At 60.5% G+C, this 23,929-nt stretch overlaps 2 protein-coding genes across 2 annotated transcripts in view; one reads left to right on the top strand and one right to left on the bottom strand.

Annotated features, from left to right (window-relative positions):
• The window catches only part of AGAP3 (ArfGAP with GTPase domain, ankyrin repeat and PH domain 3), a 94,333-nt gene extending 70,547 nt beyond the window's left edge, over positions 1-23,786 (top strand). The window contains exons 12-18 of the mRNA XM_063121560.1: positions 10,393-10,572; positions 13,986-14,147; positions 18,840-18,994; positions 19,457-19,547; positions 19,892-20,114; positions 22,455-22,710; positions 22,963-23,786. Of these exons, the coding sequence (XP_062977630.1) occupies positions 10,393-10,572; positions 13,986-14,147; positions 18,840-18,994; positions 19,457-19,547; positions 19,892-20,114; positions 22,455-22,710; positions 22,963-23,184 (1,289 nt within the window). The 3' untranslated portion in view covers positions 23,185-23,786. The remainder of the gene's footprint in view (positions 1-10,392; positions 10,573-13,985; positions 14,148-18,839; positions 18,995-19,456; positions 19,548-19,891; positions 20,115-22,454; positions 22,711-22,962) is intronic.
• The window catches only part of ABCF2 (ATP binding cassette subfamily F member 2), a 94,293-nt gene that overhangs the window by 1,231 nt on the left and 69,133 nt on the right, over positions 1-23,929 (bottom strand). The window lies entirely within an intron of this gene.

Genomic DNA, 23,929 nt, shown 5'->3' with positions numbered 1-23,929 from the left:
TCACTTGGACCCGGGTTTTAATTGGGGGAAAGCAACAGGGTCTCCTTGGGTGGTGCTGTAAAGACATGCAGATTTATTGGGACCGAAGCCCTGGAGATTGCCGGCCAAACCTTCAGCCACGCTCAGCCTGTGGTGCCAGCGGGGCCTCCTGGTGGTGGTGCCGTGTCCCTGCAGCTGATGGCCAGGCTGAGCTGGTGCTTTTGGCTCCGTGTCCCTCCGGCTGGCTCCCCTGGCTCCCTTCCGGTCACGAGGCTCCTCCTTTCCTCCCCTTCCTGTGGCCTCCGTGCCGCTCTCTCCTCGTTGGAAACTGGGTTGGAGCTGGGCTCACAGAGAGTGGCTACCTTGGGGCGGGCTCTCTCTGGCCTTCTCTGGGCCACTCCGGCTGATTCAGAGCCTTGCGTCATGAACTGCCTGCAGAATGTTTCTTAGCGCCCCCCCCGCCCCACACACACCCTGCATTTTGCCAGCTTCCCCCACTGCTGTCGAACATGGATGTGCCAGGAGCCACACGGAGGCGACGCCACCATGTCTTCTCCGGGCAGGGCAAAGGGGGGTGGCAGATGGGTCTAGGAAAAAGGAACCAAATGCACAGTTACAGGATGGGGGATACTTGGCTCAGCAATACTACAAGCGAGAAGGATCTTGGAATTGTTGTAGATCACAAGCTGAATATGAGCCAACAGTGCGATATGGCTGCAAGAAAGGCCAATGCTATTTTGGGCTGCATTAATAGAAGTATAACTCCCCAATCATGTGAGGTACTGGTTCCTCTCTATTCGGCCCTGGTTAGGCCTCATCTAGAGTATTGCGTCCAGTTCTGGGCTCCACAATTCAAGAAGGACGCAGACAAGCTGGAGCGTGTTCAGAGGAGGGCAACCAGGATGAACAGGGGTCTGGAAACAAAGCCCTATGAAGAGAGAATGAAAGAACTGGGCATGTTTAGCCTGGAGAAGAGAGGATGGAGGGGAGACATGATAGCACTTCTCAAATACTTAAAAGGTTGTCACACAGAGGAGGGCCGGGAACTCTTCTCGATCCTCTCAGTGCAGGACACAGAATAATGGGCTCAAGTTACAGGAAGCCAGATTCCGGCTGGACATCAGGAAAAACTTCCTGACTGTTAAAGTAGTACGACAATAGAACCAGTTACCTAGGGAGGTTGTGGGCTCTCCCACACTAGAGGCTTTCAAGAGGCAGCTGGACAAGCATCTGTCAGGGATGTTTTAGGGTGGATTCCTGCATCGAGTGGGAGGTTGGACTCGATGGCCTCATAGGCCCCTTCCAACTCTACTATTCAACAATTCTGTGACTGGAAGGCTGCATGATTTGGGGCGGTCAAGTGGGGGAGTCGGGATGCCTGCTCACCCTCTGTCATGGGTCTCCCCTCTCCCCCACCCCTGCCTGCCGATGCTGCTTCCCTCAGCCTGCATTTTGCTCTGGCCCAAAGAGAGAGAGAGAGAGAGAGAGAGATTTGGGCCTGGGGCTGGCAGCGTGTACTCTCTGTGTGGAGGTGCTTGCGGGCAGGAAGGCCTCGGGCCGCTCATTTGCTTGATTGCTCCGCTCTGAGTGCGAGTTGCTGGCAGGCGCCCTGCCCTTCGCCCTGGCCGTGCGCAGGCCCTCCCCCCTTGTGCCCCCCGCTCCACGGGGGCAAAGCGCGCGATTGGCTCCCCCAAGCCCGGTTGCTTTGCCTGCTGTGATCATGTCACGTCGGGCTCCGTCGATGTTAACATCTCATTATCTTTGTTACTGTAATTACATTATCCGCTGCTTTATGCAGAATTATTCTCCAAGGACTAATTGATGGATCCATGTTTAATTCATTAATCATTAGCATCAAATTCGACAATTACAGTGCACACTGATTGTGGAATTTCAAATGTAATGAGGGAAGAATTAACAAAGAAAAGGGAAGCGGCTTTTGCCAGGCCTCCGCCGCTGGCTTTGGGGTGATGACATTGAGGCAGGGCGAGAGAAGCCGCGGGGGCAAGGGGGGCACATGGCCCTGGTCGCTTTTGGTGGGCCCGGCAGCGGCCAGCGGCTGAGGCTTAGCCTCCCCCAACCCTGGAGCTGCAGTTTTTGGGGCCTGGGCCTCCCCCGTTTCTCCAGCAGCCAGCCGAATGCGCTCTAGCGGTTGCTGTCTCCCGGAAAGGCTCTATGGGGCTGCACTGTCTGGGGCTTGGGGCTGAAACGGCTCCCCTCCCGAAAGGCTGGGAAAGGCTCCTACATGCCCCCACGGTCCCAGCCCATTTTGCGCCTTTCCTTTGGGGCGCAGCACAGCGCCTGGCTGTGTCCTCCTCAGCCCCCGTTGAAACACACACGTGGCCCACAGACTGTTTGACCAAACAGTGATAGGTGTGCAAGCACGTCCTTTCTTGTCAAACATCAGCTTTCTTTCCTGTTTTAAGAACCTGACATATAATATAGGCAGCAAGCCTATATGCACCCGTTGCTGGGGAACATGGGTGGGAGGGTGCTGTTGCACTCATGTCCTGCTTTGTGGCGCTGGACTAGAGGGACCCTCGGTCTGATCCAGCCTCAGGGCTCTTCTGATGTTCTTCATATGTCAAACTCCGTCTAGCTGAGAAACGATATGCATCTTGCAGAAGAAACTTGCAGGGAAAAGGCTCAGAAAATAAAACAGCCCTTTAATGTAATTAACATGGAATGGTAAACCATTGGGACATTCTGTTAAACTTTATTTTATAACATTTTCAAACTCCTCACTTGTTTATAACCATCAAGTGTCAATAGAAACTAAGATCAAAGTAAGCAATCCTAAAACAACCTTTTATCTAGTTTATTTATATCACACTCAAACTCAGTAAATAAGGCATCCTTGAAACAGCTTATTTCTCTCCTCAGAAACTGTGCTTGAAAGTTCAGTTACATCTGAGGGCTGAAACAGACACGATATTGGAGAGCCAGGATTGGATCTTCCAGCTGTTCTTCTTTCAACGTTAAGAGCAGAGGGATTAAGAGGGAGGGGGCTCTGGGTTTTGTTTGGATCAGCAGTGCTGTGGGGAGCAGGCACCGGTATTTTCTGCTGGCGACCTAACTGCTGTGGGGTGGGTGTGATTTCAATCTGGAAGAAAGTGCAGGGCGAAATGTCCCTGGCACTGCTGCTCCTGCCAAAATCATAGAATAGTGGAGATGGAAGGGGTCTGTAAGGTCATCAAGTCCAACCCCCTGCTCAATGCAGGAATCCGAGGGGCGCCTCCCCCCCCCCCCAGTGCTTTTACAGCATTCGGCAGCTTGGACCAAACGACAGAAAATCCATTGTCACAAATATTACCGCTTGTCAATGATTTGCAGCAATGTAAATTGGCTCTGATGATTTTACCCGAAAATACATGTTTGAACAGTTTTTCGTTCATCATTTTGAAATAGAGAACATTCTGTAAGACTCCTCCACCCTCCCTGTTACCCCCAAGAATTCACATCTATCTACTTCAAGTCTAGAAAAACGGGTGGGGTGGGGTGGGGTGTTCAAATAGTTTTCCATGGCGGTTGGTTGTTGCTTTCTGCCCCTTTATCTCTGCTCCTACCTTGGGGGGGAGGAGGCCCTATGGCTCCGTTTTAGAGAGCTCCCCTTTGCATGTCGCAGGTCCCGGCACAGGAGTGCACAACTGAGTTTCAGCCAGAGGGACACTGAAACTGTTCAGGCCCTGTTTCTGGTGGGTCCCTACAGCTGCCCCACTGGCGGACCCCTGGCCCCTGATCAGAAGCGCCCACGAATGGGTGCACAGCCCAGATTTTGCTGACAAAAATATATGATGCCAATCCTTTAAAAGATAGCATGGTCATGATTAACAAAATATAACATGGGATGAAAAACTGACACGCAGGTTTATCAGAGCGCAGCTCACACACGCCCTTTTCTTCCTTCCCTTGACTTTTGCCGTCTTGCACTTGGGGTGATGCGCGCTTTGACCATGGATCGGCCGCTGTGCCCTCTTCTGGGCTATCCATGCCTCCTCTTCCCTCTCTCCCGGGACCTTTGCCCACCGTGCCCAATTTCCACACCCGTGCCCCAGGGGTTTTCTGCACCAGGGTTACAGGGGGGAGGGGGGCAGGAAGGATGTCCCCAGCTCCGTCACGCTCCTTCTGGGCCACCAGGACCTGTCAAATGGGCCCTTTTAGCTTTACTCCTCTGCCGTGGGGCAGGCCTTCCATCGGGCCGCTTCATGTGTGTGCCCCCGCCCCCCGTCGCCAGCGTTCCGTGGGTGCCCAAACACACTTCCTACGGGTTTTCTCTCTGCACGCTCCGTGCTTGGGCCAGCGGGGGCCTGGGTCTCCGCACCAGCCAGAGGCGTCCTCTGCTTCCTTTTTGAGAAGGGAGGGCCAGTGCCCCTGGGGAGAGCCTTTCTTCGAGGCCGCTCTTTCTCCCGCAGCCTGGATGTGCTGCCCTCGCTTTCCCGGGGAGCTGGCCTGCCCACGTGCAGGAGGCCCTGCTGCAGAGGACCCTGAGTGCCGGATCCATGCTGCTGATTGCCCTGGCGCTCAGGTGCTGCTCCAGTGGTGGCCCCCACCCCCACCCAACCCCCTTTGCCTGCCATGCCGCTTCCAGCGGCTCGGCTCTGTGAAATCGCTCTCTGTTCAAGCAGGTTCCCCCCATCTCTTGATGGGAGGTGCAGCAGGGAAAGGCCCCAATCCATGTTGCTCACAGAGGAGCTGAGAGAAGACTCAGCGGCCAGCACCCACTTGTCTCCTGTGCAAAGTTCGGAGGACAGCAGTGGAGCGGGGACCCTTCCGGCACCCAGACCGCGGGGCCAATCCTCCAGTACCCTGGCGAGTATAGAATCATAGAATAGCAGAGTTGGAAGGGGCCTAGAAGGCCATCGAGTCCAACCCCCTGCTCAATGCAGGAATCCACCCTAAAGCATCCCTGACAGACAGTTGTCCAGCTGCCTCTTGAAGGCCTCTAGTGTGGGAGAGCCCACAACCTCCCTAGGTAAACTGGTTCCATTGTCGTACTGCTCTAACAGAAAGCTTTTCCTGATGTTCCTGGCCTCCTTTAACCTGAGCCCGTTATTCCGTGTCCTGCACTCTGGGAGGATCGAGAAGAGATCCTGGCCCTCCTCTGTGGGACAACCTTTTAAGTATTTGAAGAGTGCTATCATGTCTCCCCTCAATCTTCTCTTCTCCAGGCTAAACCTGCCAAGTTCTTTCAGTCTCTCTTCAGAGGGCTTTGTTTCCAGACCCCTGATCATCCTGGTTGCCCTCCTCTCAACACGCTCCAGCTTGTCTGCGTCCTTGAATTGTGGAGCCCAGAACTGGACGCAATACTCTAAATGAGACCCAGCTTACCTGGCCCTTGTGGGACTCTCCCCACTTCCCAGCTCCCGGGCCTAGGGGGTGGGGGCTGCTTCACGTGCCACGGGCTGGCTGCTGATCCACCACAGGAACATGGAGCGGGCGTCCTGTGCATGCGCCCTTCCAAGGGGATGCTGGGCCGGGATGGCCGGGGCCTTGATCCAGGCGCTGGGGGAGCTGTTCAAGGCTGGCTCCAGTCAGGCAGTGCTCCTGCGGAGAGCCCCAGAAAAGGGCTTGGCTTGAGAAGAGAGGCGCCTCAGGAGAGGCCTGCAGCTGGGTCAGGCCCAGGAAGGCCCAGTGCCACCCTGCCACCCCCCTCCCCACTGGCCAGCTGGCTGCCCCAAAGGGAAGCTCACGAGCAGGGCAGGGCCCCCAACCTCCCATATTCCCCAGAGGCGCAGGTGGCCTCTGATCTGAGTGGCAGCAGATGCCCCATGGGGCTGGCTGATTTACTGGGAAGTGGGGGCGCTTCCTGGCAAGGCTCTTGTGGTGGGGGGCTCGCTGGCCTCCTCCACGGAATTTGGCGGGGGCTGCCGGCAGGTGCCGCTTTCCACTCACAGCCCTCCCGCGTGACCTTGCCACTTCTGCCACCTTTTCTCTTTCTGTGGGAACGTTGAAGTAGCTGCGACAGGCCGCCTGAGAGGCCGCGCTCTGTCTGGAAGGCCCACCTGGCTGTTGAGAGGTGTGGGGGGGACGTGAGGTGCGTAGGGGCCAGGCCTTGGGCAGCCGCCTCTTCTGGCAACACCACTCGAGGGGGCCTCTTGGGCCACAGCCCACTGGGGCCACCCCAAGGCCCACTACATCCCATCCCTTGGGCCAGTGCTCGTGGCTTGCCCTGGGCTTCCTCCAAGCGGGAAATAATGTAGTGGATCCGACCCTATTGGGATGGTGGTCCCCAGCCAGGCCTTCAGCCATTTTCACCTCCCTCCAGGGACTGACTTGAGCCTCTTTGGTGCCGTGTTACAGAGTGAGACCCATGGCTCTGCCTGTGCCCCGATCTCACTGCTAGTCCTGCCTTCCCTTTTTGGCTTCAGCCGGCCTGGCTCTCTCCCCACCCGCCTCCTTTTCCCACCCCTCCTTCAGTGCCCTGGGTGGCAGCATCAGCTTTGTCTGGAAACTCCCCCGCTCACAGCGATGGGAAGCTGGAAGGGGCCACATGGCTCATCACGGCTCGCTGCCTTGCGTGGTGTTGAGTCACGAGCCGGTCAAGCCGAGGATGGGCTCCCAGCTTGGCTCAAGACCTGGGATCCAGGAGCTGTTCCTGGAACCGGAGGTGTGAATTCCTCCCACCTCGGTCCGCCTAAGCGAGCATCTCCCTTCGTTTGGACCCGGGCGTTCCCTCTGGGGTGGCCAGTGGCACTGCGCAAAAGGCCCGTCGGCAGATCGCTCTGGTAACAGATGGAGCGCACAAGAGGAGGCGCAGGTGTGGTTGGCAGTGGTGCAAACTCAGCATGCGCCATCTGCCCCCGGGCCCCTGCTGATCTTGAAGGACCGGGCTCCAAGCAGCAAGATGTGCAGCAGCCCATCCCGAAGCATGTTGATTTGGGAGTGAGTCCCAGCATGTGCCTGGGACTCACTCCTGGGCACAGTCCACTTCCAAGGCAGAAGCCTGCAGGTCAGCAGCCCAGAGCCAAAGAGGGAGAGAAGGACCCTTCCCTCGCTGCTCCGTCCGTCCCTCCCACCCCTGGTGGGTGGAGGAGAGACCGAGCCCCTGGTGCGCGCGGAGGTGGCAGACAGACCCGCCAAGAGAGCAGGCATTGTGCCTTGGGGGTGCCCCGTTCTAGGCCCAGCAGTGGGCGGGGGGTGGGGGGGATGCGCAAAAAGCCCAGCTTTGCTCTGTGTGGAGCGGCAGCTTGGGTGAGACCTGACCTGTGTAACTTGAATACATGGATTTCCAAGATACACCCTCATGTCATGATTCCAGCTGAGAGGGCGGAATAATAATAATAATGATGATGATGATAATTTATTTCTTACCCGCCTCTCCACTTGGATCGAGGCGGGGAACAAACACATTAAAAACTGATTTAAAACATAGCATACTTGATTCAAACATCCTAAAAACATTATAAAATTTCACTGGATAGGCCTGCCGGAATACATCAGTCTTTATTGCTTTTCTAAATGCTAAAAGGCTGTCAGGTTGACGAATCTCCTCCGGCCGGCCCTTCCACCGTCTGGGAGCAGCAGAAGAGAAGGTCCTCCGGGTAATACCCATCAGCCCAGTTTTTGCTGGCTGGAGTAGATTCTTCCCAGAGGACCTGAGTGTATGGGGCAGATTGTACGGGAGGAGGCGATCCCGCAGGTAGCCTGGACCCAAACCACGTAGGGCTTTAAAGGTGATAACCAACACTTTATACTTCGCCTTTTGAGTAACACAAAGGCCTCTGTCACTGACCCCTTGGTGCTTGGGGGGTTGTTCAGGTGAGCCGGGAGGACGGGACACACTGCCCCAGCCAAGGCCAGCCAGGCCAGGGCAGGACACCGCTTAGACGTTGGCAGTGAGAGAGCCAAAGCCGTGTGTGTGTGTGTGTGTGTTCCACTCTCGAGGGAGAGCAGGTCCCACTCCAATCCCGTGCGCTGACAGGGAGCATTAGCACAGGGTTGCTCCATGGCCCTCGGGAAGGGAGAGCCATGGTGGGCCCTTGTTTTCCTGCCCTGCTGGCCAAAGTAGTGTTTTGTAGCCCTTCAGAGGGTCCTTTGGGCAATGAGTCCCCCCTCCCATTTGGGTGTGATGTTGCAGACCCCAACTGGCCAGGAGCACAAAGCCCTGAGTTGTTCTAGCAAGGAGCAATTGGGGGGGGGGGCAGTGCTGTGTGCAGTGGGGGCTCCTCTTAGTGTGTGAAGCCCTGCTGGCGTGGAGTGATGCTTCGCCACGCATTGTCCGGAGCCCTTTGATGGAGAAGACGGAGCCGGTTCCCCCTCCACCCGCAGCCTCAGCCCGTTGTTTCAAGAGTGTTTCCTTGCTTGTAAAAATCCCAATATTCCTCCAGAAGGCGTGTCTTCCCTTACTCCAGCACCAGGATGAGCAACCCTGATTAGGGTGACCTTATGGAAAGGAGGACCGGGCTCCTGTATCATTTAACGGTTGCATAGAAAAGGGAATTTCAGCAGGTGTCATTTGTATGCATGCAGCGCCTGGTGAAATCCCCTCTTCATCACCATAGTTGAGGCTGCAGGAGCCCTGCCCTCTTTTGTAGCTGGTCACTCTAAAGAGGGTAGGGCTCCTGCAGCTTTAACTGTTGTGATGAAGAGGGAATCTCACCAGGTGCTGCATGCATACGAATGACACCGGCCGAAATTCCCTTTTCTATGCAACTGTTAAAGATACAGGAGCCCGGTCCTCCTTTCCATAAGGTCACCCTAACATCTCCCCTCTGCAAGGACCATCCTTTCTGAAACACCCCCCACCCCACCCCACCCCTGTTGCGTTTTTGTGTGGCAGTTGGTCTGTGGCACCAAGGCCGCGGAGGGGCTGTTCTGCGCTAGTGGCTCTTCCGGGAGACCTTGGATGCGAGGAGACGTGGGGGGCCTCCCTTGGGGTGCTCTCTGGAAGGGCCGCCCTCTGTGTGGGCCTGGATCAGGTGCTGGAGGCCAGGATGTTCCCCCAGCCCCAAAGTGTCTGGCTGGAGAGGGTCTTCGGCCGCCTGCTGCTGCCCTCCTCCCTGCCTGCCAGGGAAGGCAGCAAGAGAGATGGATGTGGCAGTCGGGAGCCGAGCGCCAGCTAATTACCCTTCCGAGTATGTCTTGTAAATTAAGGGCTAATTAGAGGCAAAGTCAGTGTCATGGTTTTACACGTGTTTTTGAGGCGCTGAACCTGGGGTGGGTGGGGAGTGCTGTGGAGCAGGGAGCAGGCGGGCCTGTCGCTCATCATCCGGGGGGGCGGGGGGAGGGAGCCAGGGCAAAGCTGGGCTTTTTGCGCGTCCCCCCCCCCCACTGCTGGGCCTACAACGGGGCATCCCCAAGGCACGATCTCTTGGCGGGTCTGTCTGCCACCTCCGCGTGCGCCAGGGGCTCGGTCTCTCCTCCGCCCGCCAGGGGTGGGGGTGACGGAGCAGCGAGGGGAGGGTCCTTCTCTCCCTCTTTGGCTCTGGGGCTGCTGACCTGCAGGCTTCTGCCTTGGAAGTGGACTGTGCCCAGGAAGGGCTAAGGGTTCCCTGGGGGCCCAAGGCGGTGGAGCCTGGGGGCCGTCGGAGCAGCCGGGCCGTTCTGGCCTGGTCCTAAACGCAGGGCTGGCGTCTTGCATTGATGGGCGTCTCTGGGTCCTGCCTTTTCATCTCCCCCTTGAAATCTCCGCCCGCTCCCCAAGCCTGGCTGCCCTGTTCTAAGAAGGCATAAAGAAGGGCAGGGGGTGGGGAGAAGCATGAAAGGTTGGCTGTGGGGTGAGGCAGAACTCATGAGGGAGGCCAGGCTTTGGGACAGGGCGTTGCTCTAAGGCGGAATGGAAACGATGCCCCTCCACGGAGCTGCTTCCGTGGCAGTCGCAGTGGGCCCCATAAAGCCACGCAGGTTAACATCATCTCTGCGCTGGCAGCTCTGGCCATGGGGAGGGAGAGCGAGTTCTTGGGGGCAGAGTCGGGGGCAGAAGCTGGAGTGGTGGGTGTGGGGGAGGCCACAGTGGAGGCACCCGGCAGCGACCCTCCCCAGGATCCGGGCCCTCCTTGATTGCCTGCCTGCCCCCTCCCTCTTCATTGCTGGCTCCCAGGGTAGTCAATCTCCCCTTGCCCCATTCCATGCTTGGACCCAGTTCCATCCCGTGACTCTTCAGTCCCAGGCGTCAGCATGGATGCTGAGAAAATGTCCGTAGGGCTCCCCGCCTGGGGAGGGAGGAACGGCAGGGGAAGGGGCTGCACAGTGGCCTCCCTGGCCGCCCCCTGCCCCATTCCTCTCCTCTGGCGTGTGGCGGACCCAGGCCTTCCCAGCAAGGGGAGCGCCTTGCGGGGCATGGGGCCTGGGATGTGCAGGGGTGGCAGGGGGGCTCGCCCTCTTACATTCCCAGCGTGGGGGGGGGAGCCTTTCTTCCGTGGGCTTGGGATGGCTGTGCCCCTCACCCCAGGCCTGGGCCTGTCTCCCCTGCAGGTGCCCCCCACTCGGCCAGCAGCGCCTCTCTGCACTCTGAGCGCTCCGGCAGCGGCACCAACCTGGTGGGCTTCAGCATCAAGCCAGAGGGCGGCGGCCTGCACCAGCGCTCCTACTCTGTCTCCAGTGCTGACCAGTGGAGCGAAGCGGTGGTCATCCCCAGCGGTGCGCCCAACCCAGGTGAGGAGCTCCTGCCTGCCGCGTGATGATGGGGTCCTCGTGCTTGCCTCTGGCTCTCTGGGGCTGGCAGGAGCCCCTAGAGGTGGCCTGGCTGGGGTGTGTGTGTGTGTGGAGTTTCAGCACGCAATGGGAGGCCTGCCCCGGCTGGGCCTTTTCTCTGTCTTCCCACCACAGCTCATGGGCCTCCTCGGACGCACGCGCGGAGCTCCTTCCGCTGTTACTCCTGTCGGCCTGTGGAGCTGAAACGAGGGGAGGCCTGCCTGCCAACTTCTCCCACCAGGCTCCGGGAGGGGAGGGGAGGGGAGGGCCCCGATGGCACCCTGAGGCAGGAGGGGAGCTGTGCTTTGCATGGTGCCAGGAACGAGGCCGCTAAGAGCAACGTGACCGGAGGAGGGGGGGGATGTCATGTGCTTTGGGGCAGCAAGAGCACATTATGCCCCCCCACCCAGGTGGGCAGAAGGGGAAGTGAGCATCCCTGGGCTGGGCTGGGCGAAAGGGAGATGCGTCACAGGGCTGCCGGCCGGCCGAGCCCAACGTGCCGGAGCCCCGTCAAAAGTCTCGCCTGCCTGCCTGCCGCCTCCCTCCTGAATGGGGGTTTCAGGACAGTTGAGTGAATTAAAATAATTCATACATTTCCCAACGTAGCCACTTTGCCGAATTGGAAAATAAATGCTTCTGTGCGGCATCCATCACTCGGTGCTTCCTGGCTCTGCCGCCGCACTAAAAAAGCAGTTAAATGCACATCAAGAGTGGAGGAGCCATTTCCATGCCTGTGCGCCCCCTCGTCGTTCTCATTAGCGCCGCCGCCGCCCCCCCACTCGCTCCCAGGGGCTTTCGCAGTTTAAAGAGAGCCTCTTTATGATCATTACCGGAGTCCGACTGCGCCGCCGCCATTTGGAGCTGGGGAGCCTCCTCATTTGTAACTGTGAAAAACTATCAATTTCAGCGCGCCTGATGCAGCGCCTCCATCATTGGCCCCATCAGCTCCCTGCTGGAAGCGAATTAATCAGACTGTTACTGCTGATGGGGCAGAGCGGGCGGGCAGGCGGGCGGGCGGGCAGGCAGGCAGGAGCGGGAGCCCACCAGCCAGCCAGCCAGCCGGCCAGCGCAGGGCATGGCACAGGGCCAGAGCGTTGCCCCAGGGGCGGGCAGGGGCCCTGGGCCACTGGCCACTGCCCTGCCTCGATGCGGGGCAGATTTATTGTGGAACAGGAAGGGGGAGAGAGCAGAGGATCTGCTTCTGTTAATAACCAGGGTGTGGTGGGGGTGGGAGAGGCAGGGCGACTTCTCAGCAGGGACCAGGAAGCTGTCGTGAGCGGCTGGCGGAGGCTAAGGAGCCAGGTCTAATTCTGGAAGTGGTTGGAGGGTGGGCTGGCTGACCCCAGGAACCCCAGTGAGCCTCTGCCAGGGTGAGGGCCCCCTGCTGGGCGGAGGGTTGGCCTGGGTGACCTTTCAGGCCCCTCTGGCCCACTGATCCCGTTCCCAGCGCCGGAAGCAGTGCCCGCCCCTTCCATGCTGTGCTCTGAACTGGTCCTCCAGGGTAGAGGAGGGTTCTCCTCCCCCTTCCCCCTTCCCCGCACCGCCCACGCAGCCACAGAGCTGTGGATAAGAGGGAGGTGGGGCCAGCGGCATTCCCCTCCTCCAGAGGAGGCAGCTGGGAGAGCGTGCTGAGGTGATGCGGAAACAGGGAGGAGAGATTCGTCTTGGGGTGGCGGGTTCAGGAGGTCCCCCCAGTCCAGGGCCCTGCCCGGCTTCCCCCTGGAAGACGCCTTCCAGGGTGCAAAAGAAATGAACCTTCTCGTGCGCCCCCCTGCCCTGCCCCTGCCCCTGCCAGCAGATCAGTCCTGCGTACTCACCCCAAAGCCACGACTTGCGTGGGCCCCAGACCTAACGTGGTCTAGGTGTTCCACAACCACTTGCTTTGTCACGAGGCAAAACAATTGCCCGGCCGCCTGGGAGAAGCGGACACAGGATCAGGACCCACTTGGACCCCTGGCCCATAGGGCCAGTTCATGCCACGGGACGGGCCCTACTCAATGCCACCATCGTGGTCCGGGTAACTCCACCAAGAGTTTCACAATTGGTGCTCTAACATGAGGTGCTTTCTCCAGACGGCATCGTGCGTTTCTTGCACGCCACGCCTGAGCCTGGGTGGGGCCGGAGCTAGGCCGGGCTGGGCCGTGGTGTGCACATCCACCCGCCACGGTCGTCTGCCTGTGACTTGGCCCCTGCTCAGTCTTGCCTGGACTGGGGAGGGGGGAGCATTTCCTAGCGGCCTTTTCAGTGGATGTGGGTGTTTCCTCAGGCTTCCTTCGTGTCTCTGCCGACACCCCATCGCTCCGCACCCCTCTCCCATATTCCCCTCTGGCTGGGGATGGAGGAGCCCATAGGGGCCAGGGCTGCAGGGCGACTCCCTGCCCTGGGGGCCGACGGCCTTTATCAGAGAATCCCCTGTCCCGGGCAGAGTCAGAGGGAGGCGCCTAGATTGGGAGGGGTCTTCCTCTTGTTAGCAGCCACAGAGGCTGTGGCCCAAGAAGAATGGGGGCCGTGGGGAGGGAAGAATTCTAACTCCCCCCCCTTCGGGGGAAGCCATGGCCCAGCCCAGTGAGTTCAAGCTGTTTAAACGTATAATGTAGAGGAGCCCACTGTTGGGGGGGGACGACAGGAGCACCCCCATCCCACCCCCCCACCCCCGGCTCCATTGGTTGAAACCCAAGATCTCTCTGGGCAGTGGGTCCCTCCCCACGGCACCTGCTCTGGGGAGGGGGGCTTGCTCCCTGTGGGCGCCCTGCCTGGGTTCCGTGCCAGGGGAGGTTTGGGCTGGGCCGGGGCTGGGGGTGGGGGGCAGGCAGAGCTCATGGCGGGAGTAAGTGCTTCCGCATTTATGCTGATTGGGAGCGGGCGGGCGCTCGCTGCAGCGCGGCTGGAATTGAATGTCAGGGTTTTGATTTTGTTGCTGGTCTCTAATGAAATTTGACATTTAATGGTGAGAGCCGCGGCAGCGTGTGTGTGCGTGTGTGTGTGTGTGATCGGAGCTTGATTAGTGCACTCTAATTGACAGTAATTAGCCAGCTCCCTGATTGTTTCTAATTCTGCTATTAATTGTAAGGAACAGTATGATTGAGGATAAATTTGGCGCATGGCAGCCAGGGATGCGATACGGCTCTTCAGTGCCACGGCAGGCGCCGGAGGAGGAGGAGGAGGAGGCTCTCCCGTCCCTGCCCCAGTGCGTGGCATGGCGTGGTGTGTGTAGGGGGCTGCCCCAGTGCTGGTCTTGGAGGTGTGAAGCATGGGGGGGGGGCTTGATTGGAAGGGAGGGGTGGGTTGCTCTGACGGTGGGAGACGGTGGGTAGCTGATGGGCTGCCGGCCGGCCGGCTGGCCTAACTCTCCCTCTCCCTCCTCTCTCCTCCAGCCAACGGCACCACAGACTCGCTCAGCTCCAGCCCCAACGTGTCCAGCACGGCCAGCCCGAAGCTGGAGCCCCCACCATCCCCCCACGCCAACCGGAAGAAGCATCGCCGGAAAAAAAGCACGGGCACCAGCCGGCCGGACGGGGCGGGCGCGGCAGCCGAAGGTACCTGTGGGAGTCTCTTTGCAGCCACTGTCCTTCCAGCCCCATTTGCTACTGGGGTGGGGGCAGAATGGGAGGGTAGGCCTGAGACTGGCTCCTCCTTCAAGGTGGGGGCCCCCTGCAAAGCGTGGCAGCCGGCGCTGCATGTGGGGAAACTGCCTCCTTGCTGAGCAAATGTTGGGCCTTGGGGAACGGGCTCTTCTGGGATGGGAGTGGTGGTGGACTGCTGCTCCCTCCCCGCCTGTACTTCTGTTCCTCCAGCCATCCCATTGATCTCTTTCTCTGGGGAGGGCGGCGGGGATGTCTGGCGCATTTGCACAGGGCAAGTGAGGGGGATGTGGTGGGGTCTGATGGACAAATGAAAGAATGCCCGTTAGAACTAGCGGCCAAAGGCGCACTCACACCCTTGTGTGCTGGGCTACTAGTCCTCAAGCACAACGGTGGGTGCCAGCTGAACTCAAGCCCCGCCCAGCCTGTGCCGTGCTTGGTCTTGGAGGCTGAGGCCAGCCTGGCCTCTCCAAGCAGAGCAAGACGTGCCCGTGCCAAGGCAGAGGCCTGAGCTGAAGGAGGATCGAGGCATGCCGTGCGCACGGCGGCAAAGATTGGCCTGAGCTGGCCGGTGCGGTGGGTCTGCTACCCTTTGGTGCATTGCTTATGGGCAGCAGCAGCCCCCTGCGTCCCCCCTTGCCCAGAGGAGTCCTGAGTGTGTGTTTCCTGGTGCAGCAGCGGGGGCTGGAACGACGGACGTCCCTCCTCCCCACTCCCCGACGAGGGGAAAGGTTTGCATTAATGTATGGCTTTCTTCACATGCTCAGGAAGACCCGCACAGACTCCGGGGCTCTGCACTCCCACCTCCAGTCTCCCTGCTGTGAAGGGGGGGGGGGACGATGTGGAGGCCTGGTGGCGTCGCGGGCATTTTGCCATCCTGGCCACACGATGCCCGGGGATCTGGCCGCCCTCTCCCTCCCATGGCCCAGGCAGGGGCCCGTTCTCTGTTGCAGTCTGGCGGCCGAGGCTGCTGGGGCTGGGGGAGCTCCCCGCAGGCAGGCAGGCAGGCAGGCAGGTCTCAGCGCCTCAGGTTGGCACCCTCGGAGAGGGGGTGAGGCCTCGGGATGAATTGCCATCAGTTTATCTCATTTAGGAGGTAATCAGAGGCGAGGACGTGCCGTGCAATTGAATCTTCGTTGTTCTGAAGTGTCATAAATCACGCAAGCAGCGTTTGTTTTTTTTACATGGCCGCACGTTAAAGAGAGAGAGTGCGAGCGAGCGAGCGAGCGAGCGAGAGCTCGTGTGGCTGTGGCTGCCGCCGCCGCTGCCGTCGCCGCTGTGTCAAAGTGTTCAGGGAGCATCTGCAGAGGGCAGCAGCAGATGCAGAGGTGGTGGAGTGCGGGGTGGGGATGATGCCCAACGCTGCATGGGTGAGCTGAGCTCCTGGGAATACCACATAGGGCAGGCGTGTGCGTGAGGGGGCGGAGGGGCTGCCCCCAATGAAGACTCCCGTGTTAAATGGGTAAACGGCTGACGGAGGCGTGTTTCCTCGGGCTCCTGCTTCCCTGGGCAGTGAAGTCCTCACGGAGAGTGATGCGGGAGGGTGCTCAGCTCCTGGCGCTCAGCTCCTGTGCCGGCTTCTTAGCAGTGGCCAAATGGTGCGCTGGGTTGATGACTGGGGAAAACCGGCTCGTCAAGAGCTGTTTTGGGGCCCTGGGTGTGATTAACGCTCCCTGTCAGGGCTCCCCTCGTGGCCGGCTGGCATGGTCAGATCGCCAGGATCACGGCTGCCCGTGTTGCGTCCTGGGGGAGGCCCTCCCCCTCCCTCCCTCCAGCCCTCTGGGGGCCTCCTGGCCATCCCTGTGCTCAGGACCAGTGACCTAGGGAGGTTGTGGGCTCTCCCACTCTAGAGGCCTTCAAGAGGCAGCTGGACAACCACCTGTCAGGGATGCTTTAGGGTGGATTCCTGCATTGAGCGGGGGGTTGGACTCGATGGCCTTGTAGGCCCCTTCCAGCTCTGCTATTCTATGATTCTATGACCACCACCCCCTTTCCATTTGTGCAGCGGAGGGATGGCTGTGCAGGTGTGCCCTGGAGAGGCCAGCCTTCGGCGCCTCTTGGACCTTCTCCCACTGGCACTCAGCCCTCCCCTGAGCACCCCACCCAATGTGGCCCCCATATTTCCCACCTACCCCCCAACCTGGTGCCTGGGAATACCCTGGTGTGCGCCCCCCTCCCTGCGCCTGTTTGGCCACGTCTGCCTGCCTGCGTGTCTTCAGGGCCGGCGCTGTGGCTCCCAGCTGCAGAGGCGTTGTGGGCTCTGCCGTTGTCGTTGTCACTCGTGTCCCTTGTTTGTGCTGCTGTTTGCCTGGCAGTGGGGGTGGGAGGGGGCTGTCCCTGATGCACTAATACAGGTTAGGAATATTGGGTTTAATGAGCTGCAAAATGAGGCGGCAGCACAATGACATTTACGAATGGCCCCGCCTGGCGCTCACCCCCCCCCCCCGGCTCGATGGCGGAGATCCTGAGCAGCTTCTTGGTGTGGCGCGGGGACCGTGGTGCCAGTGGCCGCCTGAGTTCCCCCTGGCCCTGGGTCAAGCCCCCCACGGCTCAGTCACAGGCGAGGCAGATCCCCTCTCGCTTGTGGAGTGGGCGGAGGACGGCCGTGGGGCAGATGTCACAGGAAAGGGGGGTTGTCCTGTGCTGCCGTGGTGTGGGTGTGTGGGTGGGTGGGTGTCTGGTGGAGACCAACCCCCCTACCTGGTGTGCAACGTGCTTCACCCTGCCCCACATCCTCCGCACAGGTGCCTGGGGGAGTTGTAAGGTGGTCCTGGCTGGTGCTGGGGGGGGGGGGCTGCCTGGCCTCGCTCCCTGCCCCCGCCATGCCCTTGCTAATTTCCCTCTCATTTGGAGGGCTTGTTGCTGAGGCAGCGTTGGAGACGAGGTCGTGGGGTTAACACCCATTAGCAGCAGCGGCAGCGAAGCCTGGCTGGTTCGGGAGTCCTTCAGCGCGCTCAGCCTGCCGCACATCATCAAAAGATAATCAAGAGACGCGCTTGTTCATTCCGCTGCCCACTAATGCCCGTGGAGTGAGCGGCACGCAGGCGCTTTCCCCATCCTTCCCTGGCCGGGCTCCTAGCTGGCAGCCCCCCCCCCCCCGCCCCTGATCCAGTGAGGGGAACTCTTCCGAGCCCGCCCCGAGCAGCCCGCCCCGGTCTCTTGTCGAATTACCCAAATGCTCCTCTAATTTCTCAGTTGGGCAGTCACTGAGCTAATGAGTTGTGGGGAGGGGGGGCTAGCTGCTGGGCCCACAGGAATGAGCTCGGAGGGGCGCGTGGTGAGGCATTGAGCTCTCCCCCTCCCTCTCTTCCTCAGCTCTGCAGAAATGGGTGAAGTGCCCCAGCCCACCCCTGGCCCCCTTCCATGCAAGCGGATGCCCAACTGCTGAACTGGCTGCTGCCCGCCTGAGCTCAGGGAGGTGCAGCCCTTGCACACGGGAGGGGGACTGAGTGCCAGAGGTGGCTGTCCATGCCTCCCCGGTGGCGTTTTTGTGGCAACACTGGCTGGCAAGTGACTTGCCAGAGCACGGGCCCACAAGTCCAGGTGGAGGAGAAGGCAGAAGGGGCCGGGCCAGGGGTACGTGCCAGGGGCTCAGAGGGACTGATCCATCGTGGGGGCCCTTTTGCCACCACCCACTTTCACAGGCTGAGCACAGAAGGCTACTCAAAGCCCTTGCTTCCCCCCACCACAATGCTCCTGGGGCCAGAGGGACTCCCTGCCCTACTGCCAGGCAACTGGGTCGGTCGGGAGGCAGGCTCTGGGGCCCAGCCCTCCGGGATTCTTGTGCCAGCTGGGTTGATCCCCACCTCCAGGGGGCAGCTCCACCCCCACCCCCACATTCTCCAGATCAGGAGGTGGCCTGGCTCCCTCCTCCATGGGCCTCTGCCCCACTGAAAACGTGGGAGTGGGTGGGGCAAGCTGCCCCCCCTTGACTCAGGAAAGGAGCAGAGCAGAGGGCCACCCGGCCACAAGCGCCCCTGCCTGGCTCTAATAGAGAGCAAGGAAGCCACACGATGGAGCCAACGACCTTATTTGCATAACCACTATTTAGGTAATTGCAAATCATTTTGCTATGAGCTGGAGCGTGGGCTGTGACATCGCGTGGGTCCGGGTGTTGCATCCAGCAGAGCTGCCAGCCAGGAATGACCTCTGCTCAGCCCTTTCCCCCAGCTGCACCCCTCTTGGTCTGACCACCCTCCGGCCCTCCCCCAGGTGCAAACGAAGAGAAGGCACTGCTAAAGGTGCTCCTAAGAGGTGGGAAAACATGAGAGAAGTCTGCCCCCTCCGCATAAAATTCCATGAAGGAGGCAGGTGACTCATCTCGAAGGACCCCCCCCCCTTCTCCAACTGGGACCACTCTTGGGCACTGCAGCAGATCAGGACCAGGTACTCTGGACGGGGGCTTGCTGTTCCCCCCCCCCGAAACAGAGAACTCACCCCCGTCCCACACTGAAATAAAAGAATCTGAGGCTCTGCTCTCTGGAAGCCTGGCCTGGGGGGAGGGGGTGGTACCAAGGCCTGGAGGGGAGCAGCTGGGCTGGCCGAAGCCACGCCCCCCGCACAGCCCTGCTACAGAGTGCTGGCGGGGGTGGGGGTGGCATAAAAGCTCAGCCCCCTCCCTCCCTTCCTCCCTCCCTCTCCCTGCAGAGCAAGACGAGTCCTATGAGTTCATCATCGTGAGCCTGACTGGCCAGTCGTGGCTTTTCGAGGCCTCCACGGCTGAGGAGCGAGAGCTCTGGGTGCAAGCCATTGAGAGCCAGATCCTGGCCAGCCTCCAGGGCTGCGAGAGCAGCAAGAACAAGGTGGGGCGGCTGCACGGAGGGGGGCAGGGGCGGGGGGGTGAGGTTGCCCGAGCTGGAGCCAGGGAGGCGGCTGGGCGCTCGATTCGGAGGGGCCCCTCTGGTTGGGCAGAGGGGTCTCTGCATGGCACCCCAGAAGCTGCTAGACAGGGCTGGAGAGAAGGCTCCTGCCCGGGCAAACACATGGGTATGAGTGGAAAGAGTGTCTCTGAGCATGGACAAATTGCCTTCTCTCACCAGCCAGGACCCAGCAGCCGATCTGGGGTGCCTCGCAGCGCCTGAGTGAAGTGAGGGGGGAGGGGGGACTGAGCTGACCGCAACAGGGGTGGCCGGCTTGTGCTCCGGCCCCCCCTCCCCTGCTGAGCCTGCTCTGGCCAGGCCCCTCTTACCTGGTGCTGAGCAGGGAAGGAGGTAGATGGAGAGCAGAGCCCCTCGCAGGCCCCCTGACCACTGCCTTCCTTTCAGGCTCGGCTGGGCAGCCACAGCGATGCCCTGGCCCTCCAATCCATCCGCACGGTGCGTGGCAACAGCTTCTGCGTGGACTGCGATGCACCCAGTGAGTTCCAGGCGGGGGTGAGATGGGCCGGGAGGACCTGGCACGGGCGAGAGCGGATGGAGGCAGAGCTGGGGGCTGGCCGGGGAGGGCTCCCTGCAGATATCCCCAGAGGCCAAGGCACGGTGAAGGGGGCGGTGGCTCTTCTTTGGAACTCCCCGCCCGTCTCATAGCGGCCGCTCCAGGGAGGGAGGCAGGCCTGGTTGAGCCCTGAGTCTGGCTTACTTTTAAAGGGGGGAGGATGTCTCCAGAGGAACGTGGGGGTGGGGGTGGGGGTGGGAGGCCGCCGTGCAGCAGGCCCACCCCAGTGCCAGGCGCTCAGCCCGCCGCCCTGCTCTCTTCCACAGACCCCGACTGGGCCAGCCTGAACCTGGGCGCCCTCATCTGCATCGAGTGCTCCGGCATCCACCGAAACTTGGGCACGCACCTCTCGCGCGTCCGCTCCCTTGACCTGGACGACTGGCCCCTGGAGCTGGTGATGGTGATGACGGCCATCGGCAACGCGCTGGCAAACTCTGTGTGGGAAGGCGCCGTCGAGAACTACCCCAAGCCCGGTCCCGAGAGCTGCAGGTAGGGGGGGTTGTCTCTGTGGGATGCTCAGCCTCGGCCGGCCAAGCAATCAGCCGGACCTCACCTGGCCTGTCCCTGGGGCCAGTTATGGCCCCGCGTGGCCCCTGCCCCAGGCCGCTGAGGTCCACCTGCCCCCAGCTGCAAGGTGGGGGTTTGGATAAGACGCTGTGTGTGAAGTGCCAAAACTACTTCGATTTGCAGCGTAGCCCCCACTAACATCAGAAAACAGCCTGTGATAGTCTTCGTATGTACAATCTAACAGCTGTTTATTGTGATTGAGAACAAGGCTAGTGGAATTGTTCCACTGCTTCCATAGGACCTAGAAAAGTCCATGGTTCGAGATACTCCAATTACTAGAGAAACTGGAAAATGAGATGTTTCTGAACCTCTGGCTCATAAAGTACACCAGAAAATGCTTACAGTATTTCTACACCACCACCATCCCCCAGAAAGCTCAGATTTGTCTCTCACATCATTTAAGATACTCTGATTACTAGAAAAGTCTGAAAGAGGGACATTGTCACATCACCTTCATAATGTGAAGCAGGCTGTGGACATTCCACCACCACCACCACCATTGCTGAAGGTTCTTCACCTAGAAAGCTGAAATGGGGCACATGAGTCTTAAGACTCACAGGTTTCTGGGGAAGTCCAAAAAGGGGCTGTCCTGTACATTTGCCTCGGGATGCCCGGGGAGAGCAAAGTGCCCCCCCCTCATGTGCCATGAGCTGAGTGGCGGTGAGTGGGGCGCGTGCTCCTTCACTGGCTCAGGCAGCAGCGGAGCAGGATAACTGTTTTTCCTTTCTCGTTCGCCCTGCCTTGGCTCCTGGGAGCCCCAGGAAGTCTCCGTGGTTCTCCCCTCCCCCTTTATCCTCGCAACAGCCCTCTGATGTAGGTTTAGGCTGAGGGATGGAGACTGGCCCCAGCGTGTTTCATGGCTGATTTGAACCTGGGTCTCCCTGGTAGCCACAAGTGCCCACTGGCGTTCCTGTCCCTCTGCTTGCTCGTTTCATTCCCTGATATGTCTTCAGATCATTTATTCCACGTTTGCCACCTAACAAGCAAACCAAACTGCAGGGCATTGCTGCCGAGTGGGTAGGGGGGACATGATCCATCCCGGCAGTGCGGGCTCCACCACCATGGCAAGCCGTTTGCACTTGGCAATGAAGCAGCAACTGCGGGAGGGGGGCAGTGCTGCCCAAAGCGAGGGGGTCTCCCTGTTAATGGCAGCCCAGTTCCCATCCCTCACTGCTGGGCCCCTCTTCAGCTGACCAGTGGCTGGGAAGGACGTGGCTGTTCGTGGCACTCCATGCGACAGACAGGTGAAATCTGAATTTTGGCAATTAGCAGTTTGGCCAACAGCTGGGGCAGGAGAAGCAAATGCCAGAGATGCCTCAGCACTGCTGGGCCACCCTACCCACCCACCCACGTTCTCCCCCACCCCACCCCCGAATGTGCTTTCTCTGAGGTGGCATCATGGAAAGGCCCCGGGGGCTGGGAGGTCCCAATGCTGTGGGAAAGCTGTGGCCCTCAGCTTGGCTTCTTGCTCTTCCCCGCAGGAGCCTGGCTGGCAAGGATGCTTCCGTCAGGCACTACGGCTGGGGTGGGGGCAACGTGAGGGGCTGGGTGACACCCTCCACCACCTTTGGCTGAGCCCTGGCTGCCGGGACTGGTGGGCCACAGCCGGGCTTTGGTTCCCTTCAGCTCCCTCCACGGCCCCAGGGAGCACAGCTCAGCACCCGACCTCTTTGCCTGCAAGGGAGCCAGGAGGCCCCAGCTTCCTGCGTGTGGAGGAGGAGAAGGGGTTAAGTGAGGCGGCTTGGCTGCCCCAGCCAGGGGTGTTTGTGTGTGTGTGTGTGTGTGTGTGCGTGCGTGCGTGCGTGGATGCTGCCTTGTTTGTCCCTCTCCTGTCACTCACTCATCCGGACACGCAGACAAGAGGCCTTTCTGCGGCTGCCTTATCAGCGGAGAAGAGCAGGTCAGGGGGCAGGCAGCCACTGAGCATGCTCTGCCACGGGTATTGAGCGCACTTGAGAAGAGGGAGATGGATAGAATGGGCCGCAGATAGCGGGGTGCCTGCAGCATCGATCGGGGCCCCCTCGGCACCAGCGCCTTTGTGTGGCCAGTGAGACGGCAGCTGCGATAATGCGGCTCCTTCGGCGTCTGGTCCGCCCCCGCCCCAGCACAGCGGCTGGCCTTTCCTGCTGAGGGCTGGTGATAGGGGGCACTCCCAGCGGGGGGACGGGCAGGCAGGCGGTCTTCTGAGGGCCCGAGGGAGGAAACAGCGGGCTTCCCGCAGGATGGGAAGGCCCCGGCGTGATGCCCCCTTTGCTTTTGCAGGGAAGAGAAAGAGCGCTGGATCCGGGCCAAGTACGAGCAGAAGCTCTTCCTGGCCCCCTTGCCTCACTCGGACGTGCCGCTGGGCCAGCAGCTGCTCCGGGCCGTGGTTGAGGATGACCTGCGGGCCGTGGTCACCCTGCTCGCACACGGCACCAAGGAGGAGGTCAACGAGACGTACGGGGACGGGGACGGCCGGACGGCGCTGCACCTCTCCAGCGCCATGGCCAACGTGGTCTGCACTCAGCTCCTCATCTGGGTAAAAGGGGAAGCCCTCCGGATTCCGGGCCTTTGGGCCCACCCAGCCCAGGGAGGCGCCTTCTGGCTCGGCTTGGCTCCGCTCTGCCCCCTCCCCACCCTCAGCACCTGGCGGGGGAAGGGCCCCCTCCCTCCCCCCCCCCCAAAGGAGCGATGCTGTCCTGGCCAGAGGAGCAGCCTGTTCGGCCTCGTGCGCTGGTGCTGCTCCTGCCGGGCCTCTGATGGGTGCCTTTGCTTCTTTCTGTGCCTACAGTACGGAGTGGACGTGAGGAGCCGGGACGCCCGAGGCCTGAGCCCACTGGCCTATGCCCGCCGGGCCGGCAGCCAAGAATGCGTGGACATCCTGCTCCAGCATGGATGCCCCAGTGATGCCGCCACGAGCTCAGTCACTCCCAGCTTGCCTCGCCGCAACGTCAACAACAACGCCTCTGGCACGCTGCCCCCCGAATCCCCCCCGGGCTCCACTGCCCACTGAACCCTCCGCTTGAGGCTGTGCTGCCCTCCGGCCCCTCCGGCTGCCCCCACGGCCTCCAGCGGTGTGTTGTCTGCTAGCTGTCCCGGCAGCAGAGCAGCCTGTCCTGGTCCTTCTCGTGGCCTTGGGGCGCGGTGCCCGGCCCCGCCAGCACTGTTGCCTCGGTCCTCCCGGTGGTCAGGCCCCTTTTGAGCAGGCAACAGCCAACCCCTTCCCTCACCGAGGAGGAGGCAGGGGGTGTAGGGCCCACACAGGGCCCAGAGTAAAGGGAAACTCCCTGCCTCCCTGCCCTGCCCCAACCTGGCTGCACCAGTTTTCAGTCACCTCGCTCTCCTTCCCTGTCTGCTGCAGCCTTTCCTGGCCAGGCCAGAGGGACTCACCGGCTGACTCCCTTATTTTAGATGCTGCTCCCCCTACCCCAGACTCTGCCTGTCTTGATCACTTGTGTATAAATGTACATTGGAAATATTTATATGACAGTCTGTAAATAAGGTTTCTTTGCCGTGTGTGCGTGTGTGTGTGTGTATGAGATTGAGAGAGAGAGAGAAAGAGAGAGAGACTGACTGACCTGCAGCAACACAGAAGCTGCCCAATAAAGTAACTGTCCTAACTTCACCCAAAAACTGCTCCCCTGGGTTTTTCCTTCCCCTTGTCCTGTGGGCATCTGGGCAGGGTCAAACCTATTTCAGGGCTTTAAGATGGGGTGGGGCAGAGAGATTGGGCTGGGCTGAGGTCTGGGCTGAGGAGC

Source organism: Elgaria multicarinata, chromosome 1, assembly GCF_023053635.1.
Source record: "Elgaria multicarinata webbii isolate HBS135686 ecotype San Diego chromosome 1, rElgMul1.1.pri, whole genome shotgun sequence".
Lineage (NCBI taxonomy): Eukaryota > Metazoa > Chordata > Lepidosauria > Squamata > Anguidae > Elgaria > Elgaria multicarinata.
Note: the sequence above shows the minus strand (reverse complement) of the source record. Positions and strands in the feature narration are given on the sequence as shown.